Raw genomic sequence first — 24,213 nt, forward strand, 5'->3', positions numbered from 1 at the left:
AGAGATACGGTGCAGAGCCGTGGGGCCGGTGCTGGGGTTCACGCAACGGCCGGGGTTGGTGAGGGGGGTCAGCGGCAGGAGAATGAGCAGCGCTGTGGCCATGGGTCCGAATCCAACTCCTTCCGTGGGTCCCAGATCTGTGGGTCAGGGTTTGGAGCCGGGGAAGGGAAAGGGTTGTGTAATATTGTTCCCTCCGGGCAGGTTATGGGAAACGCGAGTGATTGAACACAGTCTACAGCCCTCCCCACAGGTGAGCCCCATGGGGCCTCATTAAATTTGAAGCTCATTAAGCACAGTGGTGCTACTGAGTGCCCCCAATGGTACCCCAAAAGTCCCCACCACCCCATACCGCTCCCATCTCAACCACCTATGGAAGTTCACAATATCAGGAGCACAACTTTATTTGGGGGGGAGGGACAGATTGGGGTGGGGGGGGTCCCATTGAGCTCCGATAGGAGTTCAATGGGTAGGACCCCTGGGGGGGGGGGGGGGAGTCCTGCCGTGGTGGGGAGTCACACGGGGGTGAAGCGCAGGACCCCCCCCAGGTGCCGCCGTAACCAGGGCTGAATGCGGAAGAGGCTGATGGCGAAATCCCGGGGGTGGTGGCCACGGGGGGCTGGGGCACGGAGCAGCCCCCCCTCGGAGTTGCGGCCCCCCCTGTGGCATGGATTGAAGGTGCCCCAGCTCAGGACCCCCACCTGCAGGAAGGGAGAGTTTAGGGACCCCTAAATGGGTGGGGGGTCAGGGTGGGGGAAGTCAGGGACCCCCCCCCCCCCCCCATATAGTGCTCACCTGGAGGAAGCGGTGGCGGCGCTCCACAAAGAGGGAACCCCCGGATTCACCTGGGAACGTTTGGGGACATTGGGGTATGGGGATATGGGTACTTGGATGCGGAGACGAGTGAACGTGGGGACAATATGGAGATATGGGAATGTGGGGATGGGGATATTTGGGACCCCCACACACACCTTTGCAGGCCATGTCCTCGTGCTCACCGCCGCTCTCCTGCCCACTGCACAGGAACCGTTCTGTCACCACATCCTTCACAGAGGCATTGGCATGGGGCATCCCAGGCTGCACTGCACCCCTCAGGCAGGAGGCACGCTGTGGGGCAGAGCCACACTATGGGGCAGGGTCCTGCTGTGGGGCAGAGCCCTCCTGGGACTCTTCGCTGTTGTGGAGGGTGTGTGGGGCTGTGGGTCCCACTATGGGGTAGAGCTGCGCCTTGGGGCAGCCCACACCTCCTCTCGCTCCTTGATCCTGACGCTCAACCTCTTGCCCTCCAGCGACACAAACTCAGCGGGGACACGAGTGTGGCCCAACAGCTCCGCCTCTGGAGGACATTTGGGGACATGAGGATAGTATGGGGATGTGTGGGGATAGTGACAGAGGGATATAGGACATTGTGACATTTGGGGATATGGGGACTTTTGGGGACAATGTGGAGAGGGGGAAATGGGGACGTACAGACAGGGAGATATGGTGACAATACTGGAGGGGGATACTGACACAGGGATATGAGACATTGTGACATTTGGTGAATGTGGAAACAGAGATACAGGGACACACGGAGGTGGGAATGATGTTGGGTGCCCCCACCTTGCTTCTGGCATGTGGTCCCTGGTGCCATTCTCAGAGCTCTGTTTGCATCCTCAGTGCAGGGTATGCAGATGCGCCTTTTTTTGGAGGGAATTAGATTTCTTAGGGGGGTCAGGAGTCCCTCAACATCATCCTGCCCTCCCCCCTACACCCCACTGTCCCACTCACCTGGGGGCCCCTGTGTCTCCCACCTCCTTCTCCAGCTCCACCAGGGCCACATCATAGTCGTAGAATTCAGGGACCCCCCATGCCGCCCTCCCCCGGATGTCAAAGTCCTCATGGAGGTTCCACCCCCGGATGGAAACCTCCTGACCCCCTGCTGCAGATCCCCCAAAAATGGGGATTGGGGGAGTCCCAATAGGATGGAGAGGTCCTGGATTTTGGGGTCCCAGTGGGGTGGGGGGTCCTGGGTGGTGGGGTCCTAGTGGGGTGGGGGGGGCTCTGGGATTAGGATGAGGGAGTCCCCACTTCTGGGGCCTTACCCAGCTCGGCGCTCCAGACATGGGGGCTCTCACCCCCCAGGAAGCAGTGCGCAGCCGTCAGCACCCAGCGGCCCCCCAGAAGGGTCCCTGCACAACGCTGCTGTGCTCCAGTCTGGGGGGGTACCGGGGGGAGGGGGTGCAAGAACACAGGGTCTGCATTGGAATCCCCTGTCCCCACTGGTCCTCCCATCCCCAATGGACTCCTCCAACCCCAGTGATTCTCCAACCCCAGAGAATCCCAGTCTCTAAAGGATCCCAGCGATCCATAATGGATCCTCCCCAACCCCAGTGGTCCCCAATAGATTCCCCCCATCCTCACTGGATCCCCCCTCCATCCCCAATGGTTCCCCCCTCCATCCCCAATGAATCCCCAGTAAATATTCCTTTGACCCCCAACATTCCCCAAGGGATCCCCCATCCAAGATGGTACCCAACGTGTTCCCCTCCATTCTCAGTCGCCCCCAGTGAATCATCTCCAACCCCAATGGATCCTCCCCAGTGCCCACCCTCAGAACGACATGCCACGGTGGCCGGGCAGTGCCAGCAGGGATGATGACACCGCAGAGGTCCCCAATGGCAGTGGCAGCCAACGCTCCCTCCAGTGCCTGGCGTAGTGCCGATGCATCCGCCAGCTTGAAGGCATGGCGCTCATCCCGGCGGTGCGTGGCCACTGCCTCCAGCTCGGCCATGTCCACCTCCAGGGTCCCCACCCCAAAAGCATAGATGTCTGGGGGCGAGGGGTCAGGGGGTGAGAAAGGGGGTGGGGGGCACCTGGAGCAGGGTTTGGAGAACCTGAGTTGGGATTGAGGACACTGAAGGTGGCTGAAGGTATCAGAATTGTGGTCTGGATGTCTCACATGAACATTGGAGCACCAGAAATAGGGTTGTGGGCACCTAGAACAGGGCTTGGGGCACCTAGAACAGGGTTCAGGGCCCCTAGAATGGGGTTTGGGCCATCTGCCGTGGGGTCTGATCATGGGGACAGGGTTAGAGGCACCAAATCGGGGTTTGGTGACCGAGGATGGGGCACTGGCCCTGGGGATAGGAGGAAACCAGGTTATTGACCCCACTGCTGGTGTAACAGCAAATAGTAGCCAGGGCAAAGGGACAGTGGGGGCAGGGATGTGGAGACAGGGTGGCCTCCAGATGCCCAAAGCCCAGCTCAGGTCCCCAGAACCACTGAGGACACCTCAACCCTATTGCTCAGCTCTCTAAAGCCACTCCCAAGGTCCCCAAGGCCTACCTTGATGTCCTCACACCCCCATCAGTGTCCCCATTGGTGTCCACATGGCCCCACTGATGTCCCCAGTCCACCTCTGAAGTCCCCCAAACCACCTTTAAGGTGCCCAGTGCTACCTCAGATGTTCTCTAACTGAGATCCTCAAATCCACCTCAGAGATCCCCAAAGCCAACCTTAGTGTCCCCATTTCCCTGCTGGTGTCCCCACACACCCACCCAGGTACTCCGCACGGTCCCCTTTGATCTCCAGCACGTCCTCAATCTTGGCCACCGCGTCCCGGGGATGTCCGCCAACGTTGAACCTCCCTATGGGGCAGCGTGATGGAGCTCAGCCCAGCCCCACAGCATCCACCCAACCACTGTCCCCCCATTGTCCCCACCGTCTGTCAGCAGGATGACGACATGCCGCGTGTCCCTCCACGCGTTGGGTTGGCCATCCCTCACTGACCGCTCCACTTGGAAGAGGATCATGTGGTAGACCTCCAACAGCGCCTCGTGCATGTTGGTCCCTGTTGCGTTCCCGTGCACTAAGGGGACAACATCATGTCAGTGCATCCCCAGTGCGTTCCCAACTTTGGGGTTGCCCACTCTGGGGATGTACCGCCAAACTTCATGGCCTCCAAGCGCGCAATGACTACGTCAGCATCGGAAGCATCGTCTTCAGTGGTGGAGATGATGATATGTGTGCGGCTGGCGAAGGAGACGATGGCAAACCTGAGGGGCACCTCGAAGCTGCTGAGCTATGGGGCAACAGGGGGATGGGGACAGCTCAGGGCACCCATTCCAGACCCCCACCCTCTGGGATTTACCCCCTTAGTCCCATTCCACCTCCTCATGGTCCCATCTCATTCCATCATAGTTCCACCTCATCTCCCCGTGGTCTCAACCTCACCCCATCTCCTCATCTCTCCATGATCCCCCTATGGTCCCACCTCTTCTCCCCGTGGTCCCACCCCCTTTCCCCTCCCCATCCCCCCGTGGTCCCATTCCATATCCCTGTGGTCTCCCCATGGTCCCACCCTGCTGCCCCCTCGCACCCTGTCCACGATGGCCACCGCACTCTGCCGGAAGAGCTCGAAGTTGTCCTGTTGGACACTGCCAGAGGCGTCCAGAAGCACGTAGACATGGAGGGACCCATTGCGGTTCAGCACAATGCGGCGCCCCAGGGATGTGTCTGTCACCGCAATGTCAGCGTGATGTCATTGTGATGACGTCACCGTGGTATCACCACAGTGTCTCCCAGCTCACCCTTCTCAGTGTGGGCACCCGCCAGCTCCAGGATGGAGGCAAAGGAAGAGCCAAGGCCACTGCTGATGTCCTCAGGGAGGTCGTAGGAATAGGGGTCTGTGGGGACACATGGGGACATCATGGGGATGTGGGGATTTGGGGACACGGGAAATCGTGACATTTGGGGGAGTGGGAACGTGGGGACAATATGAGGACATTTGGGAACATTATGGGGATGTGGAGATATGGGTACACTCGGGGACTTGCAGACATTTGGGGACTTAGGAACATAGGGACACATGGGGACCTGGTGACACAGGAAAAAGGGAACAATATGAGGATATTTAGGGACATGGGGACATTATGCCCCCTAGGACGTAGGGGCATAGGGGTTTTTGGGGATGTGGGGGTATTTGGGGATATGGAGACAATATGGGGACATGGATATATGGGACATACAAGGACCTGGGGACATTATGGGGATATGGGGATACAGTGCCACTCACTGCGGCAGGTGGGCTCAGGCCCGGACCACCTCCCAGTCTCCATGCAGTGGCGCTGGGAAGGTCCCAGTAGCTGCAGCCCTGCCCCACAGCGCACCCTAACCTCAGCCCCATGGTGCCGTCCCCTGCCGGTTGTCACCCCCCCAGCTGGTATCACAGGGGGGGGACAGTCACCTTCTGGGGAGAGAATCAGTGGATGTATGGAGCCCTTGACTCCCTCCAAAAGGGACCCACACACCTCATAGGGATGACCACCAACCCCACAGGGATCCCCCCCCATCTAACTCCCGTCTCCCCCCCCCCCCACCCCAGGCCCATAGGGACTCTTGACCCACTCCAAGGACCCCCTAACCCCATACCACCCCCCCCCCCCCAGATATTTTTTCTTTGCCCTTACCCCCTCAGACCCATAAGGACCCTTCAACCCCTATCATCCCATCCATCCCCCTGAAGGATTTGGGGAACTCTATGAGGAATTCTGAGGTCTGTAAGAGGGATTTGACAGTCTCCCCCCTGCCTCCCCAATGGTATTTTGCAGCGTCAATGAGGGATTTGGCGGTGATCATAAGGGTTCTGCCCACACTCTCACCTCCCCTTCTGGGAAGGATTTTGGGGCCTTTATGAAGGATTTTAGGGCTTTTGAGGTATTTGTCCACCCCACGAATGTATTTCACCCCCTCTTCAGAAGAATTTGGGGACCTCTATGGGGATTTTGCCACTCCCAGAAGGATTTGAGGGCCTTTATGAGGGATTTTGCCCCCACACCAGAAGGATTTGGGAGTCTCTATGGAGGATTCTGTCCCTCCCCAGAAGTATTTTGAGGTATCTACGGATTTGGGGCCCTCCCAAGAGTTTTGCGGCGTTTAAGAGGGATTTTGAGGTCTCCCAGGGGTATTTTGCCCCCCCCCCCCCCCCCCCCAATAAATAAATAAATAAATAAATAGGGCATTTCCTGGAGGCTTGGGGGACTTTTGGAGGGACTTCGGACCCTTTAGATGGGCTTTAGGGCTCCTCCCGCTCACCGCCGTCGTCGCACACAGGGGGAGGCTCGCTCCAGACACCCCCGGGTCTGCAGCGCAGCTCCGCGGCCCCTCGCAGCACGAAGCCGTCGTCGCAGGTGAAGCGGAGGACGCTGCCGGAGGAGTACGCGGGGAAGCGCGGCTCCAAGGTGCCGTGAGGGAAAGAGAGAGGCGCGGGGCAGCGGAGCTCTGCGGGGGGTGGGAAGCGGCAATGAAACCCCCCAGGGTTCTGTTTCCCCCCGGACCCCATTTCCAGTGACCGCTGTGGAAATGCCCCGTTCCTGGGAACCCCAAACGCAGGAAAATCATTTTTTCATCACTGTTTCCTACCCGGCCTCTATTTGCAGTGCACCCACTTCCTCCCTAGCCCGGAATTCGCCCGCCACTTCCGACCCCAACCGGAAGACGACCTCCCGCAACCTATTTCGCACCTCGGCACTGGACGGGCTCCGAGCGGCCCCTCGGGGGGCCGCAGCGCTGCCGGGTTCGGCTCGGGGGGTGCGGGTAAGTGCCGGGGGGGCACTGCGGGGCGCAGCGAGGGGAGGCGGAGGGCGTCACGGGGAGCACCGCGAGGAGCAGCAGCACCCACAGAGCCATAGCCGGGAACTGAGAGCCCTGGGAGAGAAACGCGGGGATAACGGGGCCGGGAAGGGGGGGCAAAGGAAGGGCCCTGCCCTCCCCCGGGGGCGGCTCTGCACTGTGGGTCCGCCCCCGGGGCCTAATGGAGGGGGACGTTGCTGAGGGGGCGTTGCGGCGTAGGATGATGACGTCAATGGGGGAACGGCTCCGGTGTTTAACGGAGTTTAAGGTTTAAGGCTCACGCCTTGCAGTGTTCTCGGGGTGACGACGGAGCGCGAGGGGGCGAGGATGAGAAGGGACAGTGTGTGTGGGGGGGGGGGTGAGGGGGGTGCAGTGATGGTGTCACGACGGCTTCTCTCCACAAGTTGAGGCCCCCGTGATCTCCCGGTTCTCCCCCAGTGCACCCATTATCACCCGTTTCTCCTCAGTGTTCCCAGTTTCCACGGTTCCTTCCAGTTACCTCCCGCACCCCCCACTGACTCCAGTTTCCCCCCATTAACTCTTGGGTTAACCCCAATTAACCAGCTGCTCTCTCCCACCACCCCCAGTTCCCTTCCATTAACCCCATTGCCGCCATCACCCCAAGCGTCTCCCATTGCTCCCAGTTCTCTCATTGCCCCCCATTAACCCCATGGAGCCAAATTTCCTTGAGAGTGGATCTTGCTATGTGGTATGCCCAGCCAACACGGAATATTACCTTGAACTTACACATATGGAGAGAGGTGAGGAGAAAGGCCCATCTGCACATCTTTCTGCAGGGGATGTTCCTCTAAACTTTGGCTTGATCCTATCCTTAACTTTCTGCTTTGTGTAATGCTCCATTTGTACACATGGAAGAAGCTTTTTCCTCCACTCAAATCAAGGATTTTCAGACAGGAAGGGTTTGTAACGTGTTTAGAGGGATGGGTATCCCTGTCACGTGGGAGATAAACACATCTGCTGGTGACACTCCCCTGCCAAACAGAAGTAGTGCTGTCCTTGTACTTTCTTGGCCAGATTCCTTCCAATGTGGTCACTGTGGTCCCACTCGTGGTTGTGTGGACACTTCACTTAACCTCAGCTCCACGTTATGTATGCTGCCACTTCATTTTGTGTTCTTAACCAAGAGTTTCAAGTCTCGTGCTGGCTCCATGTGCCACTTAACAGAGCAGGGCAATTTCTGATCCTTTCCACTTTTCCATCAAGATTTATCTTTCCACGTTCACGTTGGTACCCAGTGCCCAGGCCCTAACAGAGATCAAGAATTCTTATCATTAGTAAAATGAATGCAACAACAGGGATGGGTAAGCTCACTCTGGTGTGCAAACCATCTTCACTGTGTATTCATTGCCTTGCAAATATGTGGTCATTCAGTGTAGGCTTCAGTGCAGCGTTTTTCATTGGGGTATTTCCTTCTTTATTTTGAGAGCTCTCATAAATACAAAGAAGATGTATATAAATAAATATAATAATGCATGGCAGCATAAAAATAATAAAAGCAGGGACATTCCCAGTGCCAACATGCACACCTTCCTATGGAGTGTGTTAATTGCATATTTCCTTGCATGGGAAAGGACCAAGATCTAAAACAGTGAATTTCCTGAAGAAAATATTCCTGAATTGCCAGGATTCGGTGAATCCCTTCAGTTCTGGAAGAATTCTGTAGCTCATAAATAATGGATCTTCTTGCTATTTTGACTTGCCAGTAAAGCAGGTGGTGGTGAAGATGTGAATGTGATCACTGTCATCATCTTTGCTTCTGTAACAGCTAACAGGCAGTAAAGCTTTGTTTTTTCATTTCAGGTGGGTGCTAAGTTGAACTATGATTGTCATCCCCTAATGGCTGACAACTGGGAAAGCATCACTGGAGAAGGACCACCAATGAGGCAGACTTTGCAGAAAGGTGAAAGGAGAGGTAAAAAGCTTTGAGTATCTTAGGAAGTTCCCTGCTGTTACTTGGATGCCTGGTTGCTGTTTGATGCCCTCATGGTTTGTATGTTTCTCAAACCAGGCGACATGAATAATGTAATGAATTTTAAAGCAACAAAAAAAAAGACTCAGTGCACACAGTGATTGAAGTACTTCCCTGTGGGAGTTAGAAAAGGGAAACACAGCCACTGGTTGCAGATAGGGATGAAAGAAAGAGGTGGTTTGCCCAAAGATTCAGTTCATCTTTCCAATGGAAAAAAACCATTCAGACAAGTGAAAATCTCTTCTGGAGTAGTGTGTCATAGGTACCTCTGCAAGCTCATGTATCTGCAAAATAAAGGGAGTCATAAATAATTTCCCAGAATAAATATCTTCACGTTTCATGCATTATGGTTATGCTCTGCTCCCAATTTTATTTTCATGGAATATGAAATCCCTCCTTTGTATAGTGTGATTCCTTTAATGGCATCTGAAGTATCATATTTGCCTATGCAGCTTCAGCCTGTACAGAGTTTGGGTGATTGAAAAGAAATAGGCCTTTTTTCAGAGAGGAATTGTGCTAGTGATTCCTGCAAGCTTACAAACATCTGTTTTCTGTAGTCCCTGTCACGAGCAATTGCAGCCATCGTAGAACTCAACTTCCCACCATCGAGGTGGTGACACATGGTGTTGGAAGTGAGGTGTGCATGCCCTGCATCTCCGAACAATGCTGCAGGCTTCCAGCCATCTGCTGGGCTTAATTCTTAAGTCATTGATCTGCTCCCTTTGGCATCCTCTGCTGCTCAACATGGAGGCACGATGTGCAGCTGAGGGCTGGGAAGAGAACAGGGGTTAAGTGAGACTGAAAGGCACCATCCAAAACCACCTGGGGGAATTGAAAGATGTCAGCATTTGTTTAATTTTTCTCTCTCTTTCAGGATCTGTTGCAAAATGTGAAAATGAAAGGGGGAAAGTCTACAGGTACCACTGATCCCAGACAACCTTTGTAACATGTGTGTTTGCCTGGTAAGTTTGCATTTCAGATCACATGCGAATAAACACAGCTCAAGGCCCAAACAAGTGACTGGCCCATGAGAAAGGGCTCATGCCAGCTTGGGAGCACATACAGACTGCCTCTTGCTTCTGCACGTAGCAAGAAACTTGTTTGTGAGCAACTGCTCTGCAGCTGCAACCAGATCTCCCTGCTTTCTGTGAATTATGCTTTCTTGTCTCCTGCTGTCATAAATACAGCACTGAGAGGTGGTGTGGGCACAGCTGCCCTTGCTGAGGTGAGTGCCTCTCTATTAAACTGGTGTATATTAACTTGCCTCCGTGTATGTTCTTTGGGATTGATAAACCTTAAGCAGAAGCACTGGCCAAGTTTGTAATTACTAAGTTGAGGCTCAGCTCGTTAGCTGGTGCTACCTGCAGCAAGGTGAGGGTGGGATTGACACTGAAAGAGTCATGGCTGCTTGTGCTGCTGTTCCTTGTGGCAGTCTGGTTTAGTATATTAAGTCATTGCTTTCTGTCAGCAGTAGTTGAGAGAGCTGAAAGCCAAAGCAGTCAAATATTTTAGGTTTAGGTTGGATTTTAGGAGGAAGTTTTTCACCCAGAGGGTGGTGACGCACTGAACAGGTTGCCCAAGGAGGCTGTGGATGCCCCATCCCTGCAGGCATTCAAGGCCAGGCTGGATGTGGCTCTGGGCAGCCTGGGCTGCTGGTTGGTGACCCTGCACATAGCAGGGGGTTGGAACTGGATGAGCATTGTGGTCCTTTTCAACCCAGGCCATTCTATGATTTTATCATCTCAGTAGGTACGTGTGCTCTGTGGTGGGTGTTGTGATAACAGCTAGAAACATATTGTAAGGAGCTTAATTGGCAGTGACCCACCACGATGAAAAGGTCAGATTTCTCCAGGCTTTGGCCTTTGTGAAAATTGACCTACTGCTTACTGGGGCTCTTTGCAAAAATCTGACTTCTCAGAGTTTCGTTTTGTTGTGAAGCTGTTTCTGTCTTAATAAACAAAGGTGTATTTTTTGTAATGTAAAGGAGGATGCAGGAGAGCGGTTGCATAACTGTCAGGTGTGTGTATGCATTTATACCACTTCATCACCATAAAATTGGACAATATGAGCAGAGTAATCACAGAAAAATAAACAGCACCGATACAACAAGCTGGAGAAACACACATTTCCTTCTATCCTTCAAATATGCAGTCGAATTAGTTATCTTATCTGCACTGAAATTAACGTTTGAGGAACGCAATGTGAACCTGGAGAGCAATTTCTTTGTTTTTTAACAGCTAAAGAGGCACTTCAGCATGGAGGAACACACCTTGTCTTGTTCCTGCCACTCTGCTACATGAGCTGTTGTAACACAGAATCTCCTTTAAGCAATGACTGAGTGCAGATGGCGTAGCTGAAGGGTATGGCCCGTGGCTCTGTCACAGCACGGACAGCTGATGTAAATGTATACCTTCCCTCCCACCGACACTTCCTTTTCAGAGCATCCTATGCTTTTTGGGCGCTCACAGATTCATTGTAACAAAGGGGGCCGGTCGGCACAGAGCCGGAGCTGTGGATCGCCCTTCCCAAGCAGCACCAGGGCAGTACCCACAGTGTTCCCAGCGTCCCCTTTCTTTTATGGGGTTGTTTTATCCTGACTTCTCCCCCCCTCCCACCTTCCCATTGGCGCTGCAGGGGATGAGGTGGAAGAGCAGCGGTTCCCGGCAGGCGGAGGTGCGTCTCCCTCCCGCTGTTATGCCGAAGATGGTAAAGAAAGGTTCCCATCTCGTTGGAAGGTAGAAACCCAAACCCTGCGCTCACAAAAGGAGCCCCCCGCTCCGAAACTCTCAGATCCAAAACGCAGGAAGAGCTGCTGTCCTTACGACAGAGGAGAAGCGCATAGCAGCAAGTCGCTGGCCCGGCTCGGAGCGGCTGCTCCCCGTTACGGCTCCTCTCTGCAGTCCCGTGAGGCCGCAACGACCCCCCCGGGCTGAGCCGTACCGCCCCGCGGCGCCGCCGCCGCTGTCCGGGCGGACACACCCCGCTCACACCGTCCCGGCGCGGCCGGCAGGGGGCGCTGCAACGCGGGGCGGGGCCGGGCCGGGCGCTGCGGGCTCCGGGCGGCGCCATGAAGGACTGCGAGTACCGGCAGATCCCGCCCGGTGCCGCCGCTCCGGGCCCCGCCGCCTCCCCGCCGCCCGCCGTACCGGAGCGCCCCGGCGAGAACCCGCGGCCCCGACGGAAATGGGAGGTGTTCCCGGGCCGCAACCGCTTCTACTGCGGCGGCCGGCTGATGCTGGCGGGGCACAGCGGAGTCTTCGCCCTCACGCTCGGCCTCATCCTGGTCACCAGCGGTCTCTTCTTCGCCTTCGAGTGAGTCCGAGCAGCCCCCGGTGCCGCCCGGCGTCCCCTCGGGCGGCGGTGCCGGAGTGCGGTCTGTGCGGTGCGCGGCGTCGCGTCCGTCGTTCCCGTTCTGCGCGTGAGCTGCCGGGACGCGGAGGAGGAAAAGGAGGAGGAGGAGGAGAAGGAGAAGGAGAAGGAGGAGAAGGAGGCAGCGCCGGCGCTGAGCTCGGAGACCTTTCCGTGCCGGTCGTTCGGGGGCTGCGCGGTGCCGGACAGCCGAGCTCGGGGCAGCGCCCTCCCGAAGCGCCGCGCGGAGCGGCCCGAGCGCTCCTTTCCCTCCGCGCTTTGGGCAGAGCTCGCGCTGTGTTTGATCCCCCGGGCTGCGTGGGGGTCGGGCTCGGTGACCCCCCGAGGGTCCCTTCCCAGCGGGGATACCCTGCAGCTCAGCGGCGCTGCGATGGAGGAGGGCGGGGGTTGTGCGGGGAGGCTGCTGCTGCTGCCTCGGTGCTGGAGAACACGGGGCTGTCTGCCCCACGCAGCGCTGGTGCTGCAGGATCGGTGCTGCAGGACGTGTTCTGTGTTGGCTCCTGCTGTGTCAGAGGTCTCTGCTGGTTCTGAAGGGGTGGTTGGTAACAGTGCATGTATACGTATCTTGTCATCTCACAGCTGCCCCTTCCTTGCCCGACACCTGACCCTGGCCATCCCCATCATCGCAGCTGTCCTCTTCTTCTTCGTCATCAGCTGCCTCCTCCAGACGAGCTGCAGGGACCCCGGGATCCTGCCCAGAGCCACCCCCAGTGAGGCTGCGGACCTGGAGAAGCGCATCGGTGAGACAGCTGGGCCCTCTGCTGTGGGTGCTTCTGCACGCTGTCTGCTTAGAGGTTTCCTTCCTGCTTTGTCCCGTTGCTTTCCCAGGCAAAGCCCTGGGCCTGTAGCGCAGGGACAGCGGCAGACCAGGCTGCGGCTCCGTACAGAGCTGAGATGAAGGAGAGCTCACGGCATCAGCATCCCGAGCGTGGTGCTGTCGGCGGCTGTGCTGCAGCTGGGGGTGCACAAAGTCCCCATTCAGAGTCACACTGCTGCGCTCACAGGGGCAGACAGGCAGAGCGTTCATCGTCCGTGCTGTAGTTCAGATCTGGGGCTGGGATTTCTGAGGATGTGATTTCCAGCTGAGCCTACAGACCTCGGTTTATTTTCCCTCTCTTGGAAGAGCCAATTCTGTGCTACCTGAGTTCCTCCCCTCTGCCCTTCTGTGACGTGGCTGTAGTGCAGAGACTCCGACACGACAGAAAGCTGATAAGGATTAACCAAGCAGCATTTAGAAAGCTGGCTAGGCAAGAGGCACGCTTGGAAGAGTAAAAGCTTCCCTGGATGATGTGCTTATCCACGCACCATCTGGGATCTGGGGGGAGAACTTGACAGACAGAATCTCCTGAGCGGGGTTCCTGGATCGAGGAAGTGTTTCTAAAAGCAAGTGGGAATGAGATCCTCTTTTCTGTTTTCGTGGGACAGCTGCGGTGGAGCTAAAACTGGTGCTGAGATGGAGATCGTTGCTGCACAGAGAGCGGTCCCTCAGTCATTTTATCTCAGTGTGAGGGAGGGTGGTCTGTGCTGATGCACAGTCCTGTCTCTCACTGCCCTCCCTCTCCTTGGTGTTGGTGGGGTCACCCCACAGCAGGAATTTTGCTGTGATGGCCGCTGAGCTGCCACTCCGTGCTCCGGTCAGCATTGGGAAGGTGGAGGGGCTGTGCAGGAGGAGATGAGAGAGCAGGATGGACCTGGGGGTGAAGTAAAGGCACTGTGGGTTTGTAACCTGGAAGCACTCAGCCAGGGGTGCAGCGGGGGGATGTCCAATACTGGGATGCTTTGGAATGCCCAATGGGAGAAGGAACGGAGCCCTTAATCTGTGCACTCTCTCCAAGTGGGACCATCCCTCCCGGAGGCTTTAGTTGAGTTTCAGAGGTGCCTTTGGTAAACCACGACAAATCTCTGCTTAAGCATCCTGCGGATAGCCAGGGCTGGGCTGAGCAGCCTGAGCCCTGTAAGGAGGCAAAGGCAGTGTGATGGGCTCAGCCCCCAGCTGTTTGCTTTTCACTGCATCAGTGCCATTGTGTGCTGTGCCGCAGTGCCCAGGAAGGTGTGTGCCCCCATGGTCTGCGTGACCATCAGTAAGAAGTGCTTTAGCAAAGCCGACACGAAGCATTTCCCATCTGCCCCACTGAAGGCAGTTGCGAGGCGATAATTCTGCGCTCGACTGAAAAACTGGCTTGAAAATCTTCTCAGAGCGGTTATCTGTGTTTCTATTTATAAGTGCTGACAGCAGTAATCCGGCTGCAGATGCTGCCTGCTGCACCAGCTGTTGCTGGTAATCTAATCCATTTATTTTCCTCTTACCTTCCTCTGTTACGTCTCCGTTTTCAAAGCCTTCCCCGGAGTGGGAAAGGTGCTCTTTCAAGAGTGGCTGAGACAAACAAATAACCCACAACTGCAGACATGGCACAGAGGTTTTCCAGCTCCCAGTTTTGCTGAGCTGATAATCGGTTTCTGGCTGCCAGCTCCACGTGCAGAACACACGGGTGAAACGCACAGCATTCTCTGCAAGTCCTCGGTTTGATCCATGAGGATGAGGAGCCCTCCTGTGCTACTGATGTGCACGGGTCAATGAAATCTGCCTGGAGCACCTGAGACGTGCTTGCTGTGCTGCTCTGTGATGGGGATGTGCCAATGCCTCGTTGTGCCTGGCAGCAGGCTGGGGTGCCACGGGGCCTCAGCTGGGTCCTGGGGTGGTCGGGTGTCCCCTGCACTGCTCTGACTGTCCCTCCTCTCCCTTGCAGATGCCATGGGGACCTCCACGTACCGCCTGCCGGCCCGCACGATGGAAGTGGTCATCAACAAGTACGTGGTGAAGCTCAAGTACTGCTACACCTGCAAAATGTTCCGTCCCCCACGCACCTCTCACTGCAGCGTCTGCGACAACTGCGTCGGTGAGTCCTGCAAGCAGCAGTGCCCGTCCCATGGCTGTAGGGATGCCTTGTGTTCCTGAGCAGACCGCTTTGGCTTTTCACAAGGGGTTACACAGTGAGATAGCAAGTGGTCTGTCCTCTTCCATTTAAACAGAAGTGGCTCGGGTTGGGGGTGCAGCATGTCCAGTGCTCTGTGTCTCCTTCCCTTGCTTTGGAGGGGAGTGTTCCATGATGTGTGGTTAAGGCCCCACCAAGCACAAGGTTTGCAGCAGGTCCAGGCTGCCTCTGGCCTTCGGGTGATACAGAAACCGCTGCAGGTTGTGGTGTAGCTCATCTGTGCACTCGCCCCGTGCCCTCTGGTTGTGGTGGGGCAGGAGGGAAGGAAGACAAGAAAAGCCCCCGAGGGCTCCATGCAGCCAGGCCCCATGCAGGGAGCAGTGTGAGTGGGCAGAGGAGTGGCATAGGGCTCAGTGGTGTGAGCAGAGCCTTTGCTCCTTGAATGAGGCTCCTGGTAATCCCCCATGGGGCCCCGGAGCCACACATTGCACTTCGCTGGGGCAGATGGAGCAGCAGAGCCCTGTGGCTGTGGTTATGTGTGGGAGCTCCCATGTGCTTTGTGTCCAGGGATAGCTGTGGGTGGCCAGGGCTCCTCCTTGCACTGGATCTGCTGCCTGGAAAGCAGCCACGGGCAGGACAGCGTTTGGAGAGGAGCAGTCTGGGACAGCAGGCACGCACTGCCTTTGTGTCAGGGTTTTGTTTGTGTTGGTGTCCCCCGCAGCAGAGCTACAGCAGTGCTTCAGTCTGCGATCCAGCCCTTTCATTAGAAGATGAGAGTGTTTCCAGGCGTACTGCACCTGTCCTTGGTTCCCAGGCAGTTTCTTGGATTGTAGAGCCATATTTTCATAACTTTGTATGTTATTTCCTGCAAAGGGAACAGACACACAGAGGGAGAGCGGCAGCGCCGTGTGTACACACCCAGTGCTGCTGGGTACTGGAGAAACTGCCACGCTTTCCCTGCTCTCTTTCAGTTTTAGTAATGGGAGATGTTACCAGTCACGAGGCTTGCAAGCTCGCAGTGCTTGGTGATAGGAAAGTTTTGACCTTAAATGACTTTTTAAGAAGGGGTGTATGAACAGGCTGCAGGGCTCACTTCAAGCTTCTCAGCACTGATGCTCTGCTGAGAGCTGCTGATCTCGGTGCAGCGGGTGCAAGCTCGGTGCTCGGCTGGTTGCCAGAAGCTCGGCAGCAAGCGGAGGGCAGCAGCGGCCCTCACCGTGTTCCTCTGTTTCAGAGAGGTTTGATCACCACTGCCCCTGGGTGGGCAACTGCGTGGGGAAGCGCAACTACCGCTACTTCTACGCCTTCATCCTCTCCCTCTCCTTCCTGACGGCCTTCATCTTCGCATGCGTTGTCACCCACCTCACTCTGCGTAAGTACGGCTGTCAGCAGCAGCAGCACGCCTTGCTTTAGGTGACTTTCAGCAGCTCGGGGCCCTGCGGCAGCACGAGGTTGCTGTGTGGGTTTAAGCCAGGCTTCCCAGTGCGGGTATCCCAAATAAACGGGGGTTCACGTTGCAGGGAAGCCCAGACTCACCCCGCTCCTCTCTGCAGAGAAGCCTTGAGAGCCGGTCACAGTTATCCCCTCCAGAGCAAATGCCTTTGGTGCTATCCCAAATGGGTGGGCTTCGAGTGTGTCTTCCCTTAGCCCTGCAGGGGAGGTGACCTCCCTTTCAGCTCTAAATCTTCCGGACCTACACTTGCTCGCTGACATCTCTGCAGCCTGCGGGTGCTTTTGGGCAGCCAGACAGATCCCTCTGGCCCACAGGGGCTGGCTGTGTGCTGGGGAGTGAAGCACTGCCTGGAGGTGTGAGGCTGCCTGCTGGAACGTGGTTGCTTGTCCCATTTGCTTTGCAGGCTCTCAGAGAGACGGATTCCTCACCACTCTGAAGACAACACCTGCAAGATATCCTTTTGGTGCCAACAACTGCTCGGACAATTGAGCACTGATGCAGCAGCAGTTAATTGTGTAACAGAGAAGGGGAGCTGGCTCTTCGTAGGGGTGACCTGATGTACTTTCCATGGCTTAATTCAGTCCCCAGATGCCAGGTTGGGGCAGACAGATGTCAGACACTCACAGATTGGTGGCATCACCAGTTTGGTTACATCTCTACTCCCACTTCTAGTTCATTGCCAGGGACTAATGACATTGCCATGGTCGGGCAGCAAACTTGATTCCCAGCTTGCAAGGTTCTGTGGGAAGAGGAACATTGGGAGAAAGCTGTGCATTGGTGGATGCCCTCAGAATGGCATGGGGGTGGAGAGGTAGCTGGGGTGCTTTCATGGCCCAGTTGGTGTGGTCTTAACTGTGAGTAGCTCCCCAAAACAGCTTCCATCTCCTTGCAGGATGACTTTGTTCCCTGAGCATTCCTTGACTTTTGTTTCACTGTGCTGGAGCTGGTGATTTGTTTTTTCTCAGTCTGGTCTATTTTGGGCCTCTCAGGTTTTCACACTTACTTAGTTGCCTCGAACCTGACCACGAATGAAGACGTGAGTAGCCAAACCCTCATCCTTTCACCCCAAAAGCTGCCGGGGGGCTGCCAGCCCTGCTGCTCTCTGAGCAGAGGTGAGGCTGCCCGGGACCCCCTGGCCATGGTGTAGGACCAGGGTGAGGTGTTCTGCCATAATCCACCGCAAAGGAAGCAGCTGTGCTCCCAATTTGGAGAGCTGAGCAGGGGAACAACAGCACACAGCAGCGTGGTGGGAGGACAGCATTGGTGTCAGGCTGGGAGGCAGCAGATTGAAACGTCAGAAGGGTCACATGTGTGGGGTTTTTTTTTTTTTCCATTCTCTATGTGGCTTTGCTTAAAATGAGGAGTTCTGAGGTTAAAAAAGGAAAGCAGGCCCCTGAGATTTGGGTGTTAGCCTGGGACTTGGGTGATCTCAATTCAGCATCCTGTCTAACCACAGGTTTCCTGAGAGACCCTGGGCAAGTCCCTTTGTCTCTATTAGTTCCTCGTGTCTAATAAGCAAAAAATGCACAGATGTCTTCTGAGGAGGTGTACCTTAAAGGCTGGGGTGGTGCAGACTCAAAGGGCTGAGTGAGTGCCCTGAGAAGGGCAGTTTGTATGGAAAAGCAGGATCTGTCTGATCCTCAGAAGGAATCAAAATTCACCCTTCTGACCAGAAGTACCTGTATTCCTTACTGGAAGCTTCCAGCACTGCATCCCGTCAGGTTTGCATCCCTTTGTTGTTTGGTTGTTTTTTTTTTCTCCTTTTGTTTCTTCCTCCTCCCCATTCTGTTAGCTGAGAGCGGTTGGCAGGACTGCACCAGGCTGTCACACCCCAGCCCCACCAGCACCGAGCCCAAAGCACGTGGCTCCTCCAGCTGTGCTGCCCACGTCCCGGGCGTGTGCTGCATCTGGGGGGGGGGGAGTAAAAACAGAAGGAGGAAACGGGGTAGTAAATGGTTCACTGCAGCCAGGGGCCCAAGGCTGGGTACAGCATCTGCCCACCTGCGTGCGCCTACGCTGAATGTGCCCCGAGTTTCAAAATCAGAGTCCTTGTGGCAGCTGCTTGGGGTGGGGACGTGAGATTATTTCCTCCCATTGCAGAATGGGCCGGGAGTCCCCTTGCTGGTTGTTTAACCTCTGGAGCATGAGAGGGACTGTTGGGCAGAGCGCTGCTTGAAGAGCTTTCAGCCCAGCAGAATAAGGGGGTGAGGGTCAGGCGGTGGCACTGATGGTGCACAGCATAGAGGGGGCACAGCTCTGGAGCTTTGGATTGCAAGGCTGAGCCTGGGCAGAGAAGCACACTGCCTTCATGCTGCCATACTGCTCGTCACACCGAGGGAGGAGGTCTGCATTAAGCCCAACCTCCCACCTCCTGAGCGAGGATTTGAACCAAGCCCCCCATCACACCGTTATCTACCATCACCTCTTTCCTACCTTAATCTGCATCGTGTCCTTTCCTTTCAGATCAAAGGATCCTGGTCAAACAAGAGGGGCTCAGAGTTTGCCAATCCTTACAGCCATAAAAGTATCCTCACAAACTGCTGTGCGGTGCTGTGCGGACCGTTCCATCCCAGGTGAGAGCCTTTCACCTCCACTGCCCCCAATGCTCGGATTACCCGAAATGCTTGGCAGCATCCCACCAAACCCTCCACAACAGCTGTTAGTGTTGGCAGGGAAGCTGCAAGCAGCTGCTTTCGCTGCTCTGTCGCCAGAGGGTGCACTGGGGCAGAGTTAGGCTGCATGCTGTGCAGCTCTGCGTTCTGCGTCCTGCTCTCTGCATTGCTCTCTGCATTGCTCCCTGCATCACCCACTGCTCCTCATTGGCCTCAGAGGTGCTGCAATGCCAGCATTGCCATTCAGCAGTGCTCAGTGTGGCTTCAGGGAGCTGAGCTGCGTGCTGGGAGGCTGCAGAGCAGTGTTTCACCCGGATTCTTTCCACATTTAGTTTGTATTCCTATTATAAAGTCCTTTCGCAGCTCCCACTTGGGTTTGTGGCAACCCAAACCTTTCATTGTGTGGTGGGCACGGAGCTGTGGAGACCTCCTGTGGGCCCAAAAGCTCTGTCTTTACAGCAGAGCTGTCTGCATGTCAGGAAGGTTTTGGTTTTATGGTCGGGGTCGGTTTACAGCCCGGGCCAGCAGAGGGTCTGCAGTCCAATCTCCATGTCCTGCATCCTGACCCCCCTCCCCTTGCATCTTTCCCCTTTTGTTTTCCAGTTTGATAGACAGAAGAGGGTTCATCCAGCCAGATGTGGGGACGCCGGCCAGTCCAAAGAGCGAAATCCCTTCCCTTGGAGCCAAACCTGACACCAGCATGGTAGGAGGCGTGCCGTAGCGGTGCCGGGATGTAGCCCAGTGCCCACCATGCCTGCACCTATCTCCAGCAGTACCTTCCCTTCTCACCATCTCCCTGGCCTCAGGCAGGACAGCCTTGTGATGCAGAGCTGCCAAAGACTCAGTCGAGCCATACGTTGCCTTTTTTTTTTTCTTTTTTTTAATATCATCATCATTATTTATTTATTATTTTTGTTTCTTCCTTTCACTGTGATGTGACCTGCCTGGACTTCCGACTGATGCAGGACCCCGGGGCTGCCTGGTGCCAGTAAGCAGGGATCCCTCCTGCACTTGGGAAGCAAAACGGGTCTGGGGAGAGCCCTGAGCCTGGAGCATCGCTCTGGGGAGCGGCTGCGTGCCCTGTGTGGGGTGGTGAGGGGCTGAGGATGGGGCGTGGGGCTGGCAGAGGGATCCTGCTTGGAGCTGTGCTGCTGAGCCTTGTCTGCTAGGCTGGTGCAGGTGGAAGCTCCCCGGTGCCCCTGCTGTATCCATGAACGCTTCTTGCTCCTCCGTGCCAATGCAGAGGGGTTGCTGTGTGTCTTAGTGGCCAGGTATTCGGCTTGACCCGCTGCCGGAGTGGCTTTTCTTTTCCAGCAGCTGCTGTGCCTTGCTGAGTTGTGGTTGTGCAGCCGTGGGAGCCGGCTGGGTGTCCCAGCTGCTGCTGGCCCTGTATTCTGTGCGCTCACTGGGAGAGCGCTGGGGAGATCTTGGCGTGTTGGCTCTGGCAGTAAGACAAAGCTTTGCAGCAAGGGCACAAGGTAGGAGGACCCTCACAGTGAGGAAGAAGAAACGCATACACCATCCTGCAGCTCTCCTTGTGAGAAGCTCCAGCTGTGAGGTTTGGGATCCCTAACATGCCAGGGAAGCCTGGCTGCCTCTGGCCTGTAGGAAAATGGGAAGCTGCAGGAAAGTGGTGACTTCCAAAGGGCTGTGCTGTCCCACGTGGTTACACAGAGGGAGCAGCAAGCAGGTTCTGATCTCTGACAGCCTCACATCGTGCTCTTGCTTTGGGTTTTGGGCCAGCACAGAGCTCAGAGCGATCCATGTGAGCCGTGGTGCATCGTTCCCAGCCCATGGGTTGGACTCCCAGCTCTGCAGATTGCTGACAGGAGCAGTACAGGGGGAGCCACAGGCCTTGTTAGCAATACTTGAATCGCGTAACTAAAAGCTGCTGGATAATTTTGCACAATTTGTAGATGTTTTTTCTATGTAATGTTTTTATATTCGACCTAGATAGCGTTGTGCATGTTAGCGCCAGGGTGGAGCCTTGCAGGGCTTTGTGTCAAGCTGCCTGCTTGGCTTTCCTGGGAGTTGCAGGCAGGGGTCTCAGCCTGGGGTGGGGGCAGCCTGTCCTGCTGAGTTAGCCAGGGCTGTGCTGTACGCAGCAGGTGACCGAGCCAGCCCACGTGGAGGGCTGCCAGCTCGCCATGGCCACCAGCTTGCCTTCCCCTCTGCAAAGAGCCCGGCTGGCCCCAGGTGAGAGCGTGGCAGCTGCTCCATTTCTGCTGCATCCCCAGCAGATGGCCCTCACTGAGCGCTGTGGGAACTGTGTGGCTCCGTGCCATCCCATGGGCAGCGTGCTTCAGCCTGGAAGCCTAAAAACCACCTTGGCATCCCGGAGAGGCTGCTGTGCCCCCACATCCCCACTGCTGCACGGCTGTCCCAGGGGTTTGCTCCTGCCGGCAAGGGCTGAGCAGGAGGGCCTGGGGCCAGGAGAGCGGTGTGCAGGGCGTCAGCAGGGCCCAGGCTCCTTCCTGTTCTTATTGAAACCGGTTTCCTTGATTACTTGTTGTAATAAAATTATATTTTTAAAGAGTTAATTGCTTGGATTATTATTTTATTCCTTTAAGACAAAAGAGGATGTTGGTGTTGGATGGTGTGTTAGTCACAGGGCTCGCCTGGAAGCCCTCCCACAGGATGGGGCTGCAGGGGGGGGGCACTGAGCTCCAGTTGAAGCTGAGGGGGGGGGGGTTTGCCCCCAGATCTCAGGGCAGGGCCAGGTGTCACCCTGCTCATGCAGCTCTGCATGGAGCCGAGCTCAATCTGGGCCCCACACTCCATCCATCACAGCTCACACGCCCTGTGCCCGCCGGCGTTGCGGCGCGTAACTCTGGTGTCTTCCCCAGGAGGATGCCTGCCAGGACTTCGCTGTTTCCTGCACAGCCTGATGGGACGTGCCCTCTCCTCTGCCCCCGGCCCTGCATTCTGGGGGCTGGCTGGTAAGAAAGCGTTTCCTTCTCCTCCTCCAGCCCATCTCATCTCCGCCGCATGTCCAGCTCTGCCCATGGAGTCCTCCGTCACCCTCCAGCCGTGCTGATACCTGCATGCTCCCATTGCCTTCCTGCAGCCCGAGTGAGCACGGCGGGGTGCTTCCCCCCTCCCAGTGCTGTGAGATGGAGCTGGACCCGAGGGTCAGCCTGGCCTGGGGACAGCAGCCCCGTGGTGTTTGCAGTGGTGCCCTGCATGGCTCAGGGATGTGTTTTTGAGTTGCCTGGGCTGGGAGCGCGTTGTGGTTCCATCCCTCACCTCCATCCCCCCGTGCCTCAGTTTCCCTGTGTGTAATGTGACATTTGTCCTTCGCTGTGCCGACCGTGAAGGTGAGTTCTTTCTCCTCCTCCCCCTCTCCTGGGGCTGTGCAGTGTGCTCAGGGCAGCGCGGAGCTCCGCAGGCCGGCAGCCCCTCTGCCCCTCTTGGAGCACCCCAGGGAAGCCGGGACCCCACGAACCCCCCGATGACGACAGCCATCAGCACCGCCTGTGCCTCCGCTCCGCAGCGCTGTGCCTTCCCCCTTCCTGCTGTGAGAGAGGGGGGAGAGCAGCCGTGTGCAAGCCAAAGCCTTTCTGAGCCCCCCGCCCACAGCAGGGGCCAAAAAGCCATACAAGCATCCCTCCCGAGTGCAATACTGCGTTCCTCCTGCCTCCACCCCCCACCATGGGGAAGGGCCATGTACTGAGCCAGGGCTCCCAGCACCCAGCCCTACCTGGGGGCTCCTCCTGGGGGGGGGTTGGGTTTGAGCCAGCAGCGCGTTGCCCACTGCATCCCACTCGACCCCATAGGACGGTGCACGGTCAATGCTCGCCCTCCCTATGAGCTCCCCACCCCCTGCTCCATCGCTACGGGGCTCCGATGGGGGGGGATGGAGGGGATGGGCCCCCCCCTCGTGCAAAGGGCTTCGAGCCTGGTAGGATTCTGCCTTTTACTTTTGTAACAAAATAAAGATTTTCCCGTTTCCTGTCCGTCTGTGTGGTGCTGGGCTCCATCCCCCGTCCCTCGCTGCAGCTGGGTCAGTTTGGGGGCACCCGTGGGTGCTCTGAGGGCAATGGGAGGCCGTGCTCCCCCCCAGCAGGGCACAGAGCTGGGGCTCTTCCCTTCATCCCCCCCCCCTCAACTCGTACCAAAACCGGTAGAGCAGAATATTTCTGCAGCTCCTGCACAGCTCATTGCCACCAACATTTGGCAGCAGCTCAGCGCTTCTGGCAGCACCCGAACCCTCGAGCTCCGTGCTGTGCCCCGGGGGGGACCTCCCCCCATACACGGCCCCATTTGTGGTCTCTCCTATGGGGTGAAGGGGCATCGCTTTGGGGTGAGATGGGGCAGAAGTGCAACTCTATTCAAAACCACAGCCCCTCTGCGTCCGTGAGGTCGGGCAGTGCCCATGTGGGCTCCGCTTCGGGCCCCAAACCCCACAGCCCCCACCACGTGGCTGTATGGGGAGCGGGACTGTGCGAGGTTGGGAGCAGCAGCCCTGAGCAACCCCCGCAAGGCCAGGAAGGCAGGGATGGGGCTGAGGCTGCTGGCGCAGCGCTGGTGAAGCCCTTGGCCCCATCCCCACGTGCTGCCCGCCCGCCGCACCCTGCCCTGTGCCGGCGTGTGGGAACAGGCTGAGAGCGAAACTGCAGCGCAACGCCGAGCTCAGATCCTAATCGGGGCCGCCAGCACTGCTGGGCAGGAGTAAAATAAAAATGAGAGTGGGAAAAGAAAAAAAAAGGATCCCGACTCTTCCAGTGAGGCGTGAAGGGAAGCGAAATGCGCCCTGGTGGGACGAGCGGAGCGGGTGGGGGACGTGGCAGTGGGTCGGGGGAGAGGTGGAGGAGCCTTAATGGGGCTCCGGTGGGGTTTGTGGGTGTGGAGCTGCCCTGGGGTTGGGGGCACCCAACGGTGGTTCAACATTCTGGGGTAAGGGGGGAGGGGGGGGGGTTAGGGTTGGGTACTTCCGAGCCAGGGCAATTCCCCCCGAGCGGGCGGCGTGGAGGAGCTGGGAATGCCCCGATCCCAATCCTGGCCCCGATCCCAATCCTGGCCCCGATCCCTGTGGCAGAGCCGGGGCAAAGTGCTGCTCCTCCTGCCTCCATTTCCCCACCGGTGGGAATAAATACCTGCCCTTCAAGCCCTTTCCATTACCAACGGGTTAATCACCATGTAAAAATGACAGCGATAGGATTTTTGGGGAGGAGACCGTTTTTACAGCCAGGTCCACCCCGTGCTGTTTCTCTAAGGGTGGCTGGGAAGGGAGCACCGGGGGCTGCC

General features: G+C 56.8%; 2 protein-coding genes across 8 annotated transcripts; one reads left to right on the forward strand and one right to left on the reverse strand.

Annotated features, from left to right (window-relative positions):
- Positions 1–384: 384 nt before the first annotated feature.
- Positions 385–6,677, reverse strand: C2 (complement C2). The gene is made up of 16 exons (XM_417722.8): positions 6,501–6,677; positions 6,073–6,258; positions 5,054–5,227; positions 4,569–4,664; positions 4,358–4,494; positions 3,922–4,060; positions 3,701–3,847; positions 3,537–3,626; positions 2,588–2,808; positions 2,082–2,193; positions 1,768–1,918; positions 1,600–1,676; positions 1,242–1,333; positions 969–1,104; positions 793–842; positions 385–698 (listed from the first exon to the last, which is right to left on the reverse strand). The coding sequence occupies exons 1-16, from the start codon at positions 6,664–6,666 to the stop codon at positions 513–515; spliced, it is 2,160 nt and encodes a 719-aa protein (XP_417722.7). The 5' UTR covers positions 6,667–6,677; the 3' UTR covers positions 385–512.
- Positions 6,460–22,922, forward strand: ZDHHC18 (zinc finger, DHHC-type containing 18). 7 transcript variants are annotated; one of them, XM_040651706.2, is made up of 13 exons: positions 6,460–6,573; positions 8,431–8,542; positions 9,474–11,911; positions 12,548–12,708; positions 14,716–14,865; positions 16,136–16,273; positions 16,758–16,806; positions 17,288–17,390; positions 18,818–18,927; positions 19,570–19,669; positions 19,932–19,954; positions 21,813–21,905; positions 22,034–22,922. In XM_040651706.2, the coding sequence occupies exons 3-13, from the start codon at positions 11,667–11,669 to the stop codon at positions 22,170–22,172; spliced, it is 1,311 nt and encodes a 436-aa protein (XP_040507640.1). In that variant the 5' UTR covers positions 6,460–6,573; positions 8,431–8,542; positions 9,474–11,666; the 3' UTR covers positions 22,173–22,922.
- Positions 22,923–24,213: the final 1,291 nt, after the last annotated feature.

This window comes from Gallus gallus, chromosome 23 (genome assembly GCF_016699485.2).
Source record: "Gallus gallus isolate bGalGal1 chromosome 23, bGalGal1.mat.broiler.GRCg7b, whole genome shotgun sequence".
In the NCBI taxonomy this organism is placed as follows: domain Eukaryota; kingdom Metazoa; phylum Chordata; class Aves; order Galliformes; family Phasianidae; genus Gallus; species Gallus gallus.